This window comes from Molossus molossus, unplaced genomic scaffold (assembly GCF_014108415.1).
Source record: "Molossus molossus isolate mMolMol1 unplaced genomic scaffold, mMolMol1.p scaffold_m16_p_2, whole genome shotgun sequence".
NCBI classification, from domain to species: domain Eukaryota; kingdom Metazoa; phylum Chordata; class Mammalia; order Chiroptera; family Molossidae; genus Molossus; species Molossus molossus.
In genome coordinates this window covers 136,245,316-136,254,617 of record NW_023425355.1, presented here as the reverse complement: position 1 = coordinate 136,254,617, position 9,302 = coordinate 136,245,316, and the positions used below count along the sequence as shown (strand labels likewise).

The 9,302-nt window shown below is 34.2% G+C and overlaps 1 protein-coding gene across 1 annotated transcript in view; it reads right to left on the bottom strand.

Moving 5' to 3' along the window:
- Positions 1–2,212: 2,212 nt before the first annotated feature.
- SCML2 (Scm polycomb group protein like 2) overlaps positions 2,213–9,302 on the bottom strand; it is a 75,370-nt gene continuing 68,280 nt past the window's right edge. The window contains exons 11-14 of the mRNA XM_036271058.1: positions 8,418–8,531; positions 7,094–7,339; positions 3,430–3,581; positions 2,213–2,353 (exon numbers count right to left, since the gene is read on the bottom strand). Coding sequence (XP_036126951.1) covers positions 2,213–2,353; positions 3,430–3,581; positions 7,094–7,339; positions 8,418–8,531 — 653 coding nt within the window. The remainder of the gene's footprint in view (positions 2,354–3,429; positions 3,582–7,093; positions 7,340–8,417; positions 8,532–9,302) is intronic.

Genomic DNA, 9,302 nt, shown 5'->3' with positions numbered 1-9,302 from the left:
AGATCTGGAAACAGCCCAAGTGTCCACCAGTAGACGAATGGATAAAAAAGCAGTGGTACATATACACAATGGAGTACTATGCAGCGGTAAGAAAGAAAGATCTCTTATCCTTTGAGACGACATGGAGGGACCTGGAAAGTATTATCCTAAGTGAAAGAAGCCAAGCAGAAAAAGACAAATACCACATGATCTCACTTATATACGGAATATAATGAACATAACAGTCTGAGGAATACAGTAGACCCAGAAACATGGAAGTAGGGCACAGACTGACATCCCTCAGAAGATGGGGTGGGGGGTGGGGGGGTGGGAAGTGATAAACCACAGAACTTATATGCATGTATGCATGACCAATGGACATGGACAACTAAGCCTGGGACGGGGTGGAGTTGGGGTGGGGTGGGGGGTGCCAATGGGGTAAAAAGGTAAAATATCTGTAACAAAAAATAAATTTAAAAATTCATTAAAAAAATAATAAAATGTGGTGGAAAAATAGCAAAAAAAAAAAAAAACTCAAGTATTTGGATATAAAAAAAACACAAACTTACTAGAGTGCTTCTTTTTCAATATTACCAACATAAACAAAAATGTAATGAGGTGAAAGCAAAGCACAACTGAGGCTTTGACACTAGTTTTTGCAGTTATTTAACTTTATTATATTTTTTTTAAATCTGAGAACTGTAAAAACATAGTATTTGTATAAACACCTGAGGACTGTTCAAATGGACACAGCATCTTCACTCAAACAATTTGAGAGAAGACCAAATTTAAATTAAAATGTTATCTTACAAAACAAAAGAAATAACATAGGTGAAATCACCCTTTAAATAGTTGCATTCTTGTATAAAGTACATTTGGTTTATTAAAAAATAAAATGTACATTCTTGCCCCTGGTGTATATTTCATTGGCATTTTCAATAAGTGGCTAATACTTTTAGCACAGATTCTTATAGCTTATAAACATTACTCCAAAGTTATACAAAATAATAACAATAAACATATAGCACCATTTCCCCCTGAAAGTTCTATTTTAAAATTAAAGCCCAAAACCGATTAAGTCAGAATTAATGCATCTTTCAAAATTTAGCAGAATAAATGGCTCAGAACTAAGCAAATTAACTCGAAACATTGCATAGGACAAAGAACTTCCCTGTATGGAAACCAATCTATGAATTGTTTCTTTTCCCCTGAAGACTAAGCTGAGAGGTACTAGTGATAGCAAACAATGCATATATTTTTTTACAGAATAAAAACGTCTAATTATATAAATAGTTTATCAATACATCTGTGGCAGTGTAAAGTGCCATATTAAATTCAAAAAGAACAGATTTAGTTCTTTGTACACGTACAGGTATAGAATAATATATAAATACGGTATAGTATCCATATGAGGAATAAACAGACAATAAAATATATATCTTTTAAAATTTTGGGCACAGTTGTCTTCAAATAGAGATGTGAGAAATGAATGCCTACTTATGTTAAGTTTTAAAACAATAGTTATTCCATTGAAAAGAATTAATCAGACTCCATCCAACCTACCCTTGTAGTATATCTCCTGCATAAAACAACTATTCTATCTAGACTATAACTGTTTGAAATTTATCAAAAACTGATAAGAACACTTCATGAAAGTTTATAAGCTTTCTTTTTTTCTTTAAATATGAACAAATACAACACATAGAGAAATAATAACAAAAGGAAAATAAGTTACATGGCTATTCCCTTTCTAGAAACTGGTAGAACACACATAGAACACTGCTATAACAGACATACAATATTTGAGAAAGAGATGATATCTGCTGTTGTATCTTTAAATTCTCTTCTAAGGAAAACTTCTCATAGATTTCATTAGAGAACTTAATCCCTGATAACTTCCCCTTTGGGATTTAGCTGTTTTGGTTCTATACATAAACATTAACAGAAATCAAAGGTGTTTCTGTTTCCTACATGAAGTATACTTGTAAACTTTATGATAAAATAATAAACTATAAAATAATAAAAGGACATAAAGAAGTTGCCAATTTGAATATACGAATTCTATTACATAAAATGGTATTTAAAGAAGTAGACTAGACTGTAATGTAGCTCTGCAATTCTGCATATACAATCTTTTCAGAAACTGTCTAGAAAACTAGAACTGCTAAGACAATAAAAATACTTTTAGATTAATAAGTTATCAGAACAACTGAGAATTATGGCTAATCTAAACTTATACATTTTTAAAATTGTGTTTCCCTTCTTTAAGTTTTTCAATGTAGTAACATAACTTTAGAGCTGGCCCCAACTTCAGTCCCATATACTTCATTACAACATCACTTTTGAGTAGTAGCAGAGCCTTCCCATCAATTTCCTACAGAGAGAAAGAAATTATAATAATTAATAATGTTTTCATATTTTGTCAAAAGTCATTTATATATAAGAACATGTAAAAGAGAGCAGCTGTACATTCCCAATATATATTCTCTGAATACACATTTATTCCCTGGTAACTATTTAAAATATAATTTATAGAGTAAAGCATCATTTGACAATTTTTAAATTCACTTCAAATTTTAAGAAAAAGGATATTTAACCCAGTATCTTTTTTAAAAAATGGCCTAAGCATCAAACTATCTAATTGTAAATAGTGTGTGTTGAATAAAATACTACATTATCTGTGGCAAAGGTCGGAAACCTGTAAGCGGTAGAAATGAATTTCAGACGATCATTAACTTTCTTAGAAAGGCTGGGAATATGAGTATGTCAGTATCAACGCAAGCTGTAAATGTGGTATACAGTGTTGTATTTATTTTGAAAGCTAATCGGTTAGTTATAATAAGTAATTTTCTTACAATATTGAAAAGGATACATCAGATATTTGGTCACAAATATGATTTATTAGAAAATATTATAAACATATTATCTAATAGACATAAGGCATCCTCCTAAAATTCTTTATTGCCTTAATTAACCACTTTATATCACAGAAGCATATTTGGTATTCATGAGTTCTTAGTTAAAATAAAGCTGCACTTAATCTTATACAGTTGCTGAATTCATTGGGCATCATAACAAGATGGACACCCTGTTACAGCTTGTGGTCACCCCCTCCTACTCATGGTCCTGGGGCTGAGCAGGGAGCAGGTGGGGAGGAGGATCCTTGTAGATGTCGTTACAAAGGAGAAGATACCTGAGTGAGTGACCATGTTGAATCATCTTCTCTTGAGAACTTGAAGACTTGTAGTATTTTAGGTACTCGGGTACCCATTTAAAGCACAGATCCAGCCTCTACCACTTAAGGATCTAACTTTGAGCAAAGTAACCTTTCTCACATATGGAAAAATCAGTTGATAGGGCTCCCCACCATCCACACTAATCAGCATCCAACTGAAGAGCCTGCACAGAGGTCATTCAAAGGCAGGAAAACCGGATCAAAAGATACATTACATGTTGCCTGAAGAGGTCGGCGAGGGGGCCTGATATCTGAGGATCTTTATGTTTCATAAACTGTATCACTTCATCCACACACCAGGTTGAAGGGTCCTTAGAGAAGCCTTGCTTCAGGACACTGGGGTCAGGTACAGCTATATAACTTGGAGCTTCAATGGGGGGAAAAAAGACAAATCATACTTGACCTGATCATTACCCTGAAAGAAGAGATGTTAGGTACGGAGTAATGGTCTCATTCCTGGAACGATCTGCTAGGTACCCCGGCAAGGACCCAGGACTCCAAGTGTAAAATCCAGTGAAAGCTTAGATAAAGATGACGTGAGGATGGGTACCCACAAGCATCCCATCTGACTGCCCACGAACAACAAAAGCAGCTTCAGAAGTTATTGTAAAGCTTCAAAGTTCATAAAACAGGCTGAGCAATCCGAGGTCTCTTTGGCCACAGGCAAATACAGCAAAAAATCTGTTGGTTGGGTTAAATTAGGTTAATCTAAGCTAACCTACCACTCTTTACAAGTATTTCAATGAATTTCTCTCAATATTTCTCCTCTTGGTCTGTCTAGATTAGGTTTATTTTACTAGCTAAATACAATGAAAATTTCCCAATTTTAGTTTTATAATGGCTTAAAATTTATTAACTTTAATCAATGAATTTCAATAACCCCCATTATCTTTGAGAAGAATCGAATTCGTTCTTTTACTAAATCTCTCCCATGTATTCAATATGGATATTTTTAGCATTGCTTTATTTAAATTCCTGTCTCTCAAGGCTCAAACAATTATCTGAATTTTGAAGAAAACAAGATTATTTTCTGCTTAGCTAGGTCAGAAGTTACTTTAATATTATATTGAGATATTTATTATTGAATACCTTTCAAGTTTAATTGCACAATAATAAATTTTTGGTTGGTTTATATGTTGAAAAAATAAGTAACTGAGACACGAAACAATTGAAGTACTCATACCTCAAAAAGTTTTAGCTGTGATATTCAGTAAGTCATGCTGAAATTTCTCTATGACTAGACAAGTATTCATTTTCTCAGCCAGACCACTCAACTCTCTATAGTGTGTGATAACAAAAGTGTTTTTTTTATTTTATTTTTAATTGAATTTATTGGGGTGACATTGGTTAATAAAATTATACAGGTTTCAGGTATACAATACATCATCTATATATCGTGTAATTTGCTAGGAAGATTTATATTATGTCTCTAACAAAGAACCATCAATACAAATTTTATCTTTGTTTTTTTGCATGAATTATCCAAAGGTGTACCTTTTCTTTCCTATTATCTGGACTCTGGCTATTTCAGAACATTTTGAGTATTTACTGAGGGGGAGGGCAAAGAAAACAAGATAAAAGAACTTACAATGGTCAATTTTTTATGTGTAGCTTAGAATTTTTTTTTTTTCAATATTGCAATTTTGAGATGAAATAAAAGCCCTTTACTAAAATATATCTTCCTCTTCCACTTGTCAGAGATTAAAATGTTGGTCACATCTACCAAGAAATGCTACTGGACTGAATCAACCGAGGTAAAAATGATGATGGTGTATGCAATGACTAAGGTATTCTAATAACTTAGAAAGGTTTTTAACTCAAGACAGACTCAATTTAACATAAACTTATTGGCAAGGCGACTCATACCACTAAATTAACTTATGTCTTGTGGTATTTTCTAGTTTCTTGTCACAGTCTCTGGTATAGTTATGTCCTTTTTTTCCCATTTACAATTTACTAGTTCTTCCAGTGTTCCAGAGTGATAAGGGAGTTTCTTTTTTTTTTTTTTTTTTTATCCTCACCCGAGGACATTTTTTTGATATTTTGTTCAGATAGAGTGGGAGGGAGAGAGAGAGAGAGAAACATCGATGTGAAAGGGACACATCGAGTGGTCGCCACCCACACGACCCAACCGGGGCCAGGGACAAACTGCAACCGAGGTATGTGCCCTTAGCGGGAACCGAACCCGGGTCTCTCCAGACCACAGGTTGACGCTCTAACCGCTGAGCCAAACCGGCCAGGGCTGATAAGGGAGTTTCAATGATCTTACATGATGAATGGAACAAAAGATGGACTTATACTGAACAAATGTCTGGATTGAATTAGACTATTGTAGTTTTCCGGTCTACTGGTAATGAGAGGCAGTTTTCCAAACAGGCGATCTAGTAGTTCAGAGGCAGAATATAGTTACATACTTTTTGTTGTTGTCTATTTCTGTTTTGTTTCTTTATTTTGTTTTTTTTTAGATTCCACATGTAAGTGAAATCATACGGTATTTGTCTTTCTCTGTCTGACTTGTTTCACTTAGCATAATACCCTCTAGGTCCATCCATGTTATTGCAAATGGTAAGATTACATTCTTTTTTATGGCAAGTAATACTCCATTATATATATGTAAACTTGAATAACATATAACTAGTTTTACAGATTACTACAGATGAACTATAAGTAAAGATATGATTTCTAGTATACAAATGTAATATTATATTAAAATAAAACAATCTATTTTTACTCTATTACGGGAAAATAATTAGGCCCATATGTTCAAAACAATCAGAGAAGGTTGCAAACATTACATTAGTGTTATTCAAATAATTACATGAAACAAACTAACTATGTAAAAAATAAAGTCCAGCCATGCTTTTCTCCTGAATAGCTGTGTTTTCTATAGATTAGAATATCAGTAAATATTTCTGAAATAAATAAAGTGAAAGTGATTTGACTTTTATCCCCAACAATGTTATTGAATTTCTTTCCTATAATAAAAATCAATAATTTATTTCATTCAAATAATGGGGCAGGGAAGGAGGTTGTGTGAGCATCACCATCAATCCAAAGGGCTGGAACTTAGCTTTAAGTAACAGTTCCAATACCTTAAAGAAAAGAATAATAATGATACCTCTAGACAGTTTCCAAGTGAAATGCTTACCTATTCTCTGGAGATGTGAGCAGCACAGTGGTTAAGAGTATGACCCTGGAGCCAGAGTGCCTGAGGTCAAGCACTGGCCCAGCCACTTTCACCTGTCAAGTGACTACTCAGATTTTTCACCTAAAAATGTTTACCAGCACCCTTCATCTCAAGAAATTATTAAAAAGATATAATGTATAATGGCTATGCAAAATATCATGTGCCCGGCACATAATGTCAGATAGTGATGAAGATAATGATTTTTATTTCTATTAAGTAACTACTAGTAAGTAATATTATAACTATTATTCTTTCCACTCCTAGGAAGACCAGCAGGTAGCCTTCTCAAGTCCCAATACAGGCTACTTGGGCATGGTGGTGCTAGGAACACATTTGGAAGTAAGATACTCAGCATTAAAGGCAGCCTTCTAGAGCCTTTTACTAAGAAGGCCTGTCTTCAAAAGCTCATATCCTATGAAATACCTAAAAATTAGAGTACACTACTCCTTTATAGAATAAACATCTATCTTCAGACTCTCTGCAAACATCACTCTGAAAGTAGAGACAATCTACACAAAGGCAATCTTTAGCATCTGTAATGGCTTGGCCCTGACAATGATGTGGAGATGACCCGACCTCCACAATTTGGCACTTTCTTCAGTGTGATACACTCTCAGTGGATGTTATTGAACATGAAAACCTTAAGGGGAAAGAGAAACACACTGATTTAAAATCACTGTTTTTAAATATACCTTCACTGCTGTTCTGCGTTTGGAATTCATTGGGACTGCTCTCGGTAGGTAATGCAGACACCAGTGCTGAAGTTGAGGAGACTGGCACACCTTCAGAAAAATTCTTGGAGACTGTAGCATCGGTGCTGATAGTATCTCCACTGGCAGGATTCAAAGAACTTTCTGGATTTAGTAATGAATCCTTGGACTCTTCAGGAAGCTTCTCCTCTCTGGGCATGCCAGTTCCCTCAGAAGGCAATAGTTCTTCTACCAAAAAAAAGACAAAGGCAATTATCTTCAACATACTTATACTTCAAATACTATTAAAAAGTAAAAAAATCTCCTAATCTCCAACAACAATTCACTTAAGTCATGCTATACTAAACCAAAAACTTTTAACACAAAGTATGTGGTCATGCCCTTCTTGGTGTTTACAGTAATGGACACTGTCTTGAAATCCAAATTTATTCTATGACATCACCTACAGTTCTCATGGCAACCATCCCTTGCCACCAAGGCTGTAAACACCTCACTAAAGCATTCATCTTTAGAAATGCCATTCTTCACAACTATTTGTTATAATATGATCACACAGTTGATTTCAAAAATTCACTTAGTACTTGGGCACTTAAAACTTTCACTGGAGAAACTGACAGATCTCAGAGGGAAGAGGCTTGTGGGGGACTGGAAGAAGGCTGGGGAGATAGGGGCTGGGAAAGGGGAGTAAAAGGGGGTAAAGGGGGACATCTATAAGAGTGTCAGCAATTTTTAAAAAGAACCAAAAATAAATAAAACTAATTGACAAATTCAGTCAAGTTGCAGGATATTAAATAAAAAAAACAAACAAACATTAAGTTGCAATGGTTTTAAAAAAACATATGGTGATTGCCAGAGGGAAGGGGGGTGGGGGAAAGTAGAAGAAGGGAAATGGGGGATGGAAGAAGACTTGACTTGGAGTGGTAAACATATAATGCAATACACAGAAGATGTATTATAGAATTATATATCTGAAACATATATAATTTTATTAACCAATAAATTTAATTAAAAAAACTTTCACTGGAGAAAGGTACTATGTTTTTCTACTCTTTTTATAAGCTTTTGGCAGTATAAAGTGGAATGAAAAAATTTACTGTACTTGTTTGTTTTTAATCTAAGGAGAAACAACAACTGTGCCCTTCTGAAGGGAATGAAGTACTCAACAAAGCTGCCAAAGTAATAGCCTAATTGCCAAAATGATTTAGGCAAATATACCCCCTACCCCCAACACCACCATCCAAGAGCATACATAAGTGGTATAGAATGATTTTTCTTCATAATCTTGGAACATATAAATACTATTTACCTTGAAAGGCATGCATCTCTGTTTTGGGGAGCTTAGGAGAGACAGGAGCAACATCAGATAGAGGTTGCTCAGAAGGTCTCTTGCTGGTTTGTTTTTCGGTTACATCTTCCTCCACTGTTTTCAAAAAAGATGTCAGTTATAACTAAAATATTCTATCATTTCCATATCATAAGCATAAAGCACTTGTTTCTAAATAATTTTCCTTCTATGACTTCATCAACAATTTATCAATTATTTGTTTATGAATAACATGTTCATTTCATCCTATTAAATATTACAGTGACATCATATTCAAGAGTTTAAAGCATTATGTCTAGGCTCTATTTATTCTAGGGCCATCAAATATCTCTAAATATCTCAGGAGGCAGTGAGGCAACCAATTATAATGGGTCTAAAAAGGCCTGGGAAAATTGTTCCCATGAGCAAGAAAAGTTAAGAATTCATAGTAGTTAAGGAGAATATAGGGTACAATGAACACCCCATTTTATCAGCAATAATCCTGGCCTACAGCAAATGTTACAACAAAGCTATCGCTTATTTTTCATTCAACCAAATGCATTTCTAGCTAAAGGACCACTCTTTAAGGCATGATCATGACAGTAAAGACAACTCAAATTATCAATTATACTCTAAATATTAATCAATATCTTGATTTAACCTCCAACTACAAGGAAAAATAAAGTATAATATAAATATAAAAAGTCTGATAATAAACCTCAAGAGAGAAGAAACACTGCAATGAGAAAGTACCAAGGTCAAACTTCATCTGGTTCAAAATGGCTGGAGGCCAAGGCATATCTCTCAAAATCATCTGATGAGCAACTTTTAGCTATCTAGTCACTGACAGACTAACAAATCTAAGAGAGCTATTACCACTTGATTTTA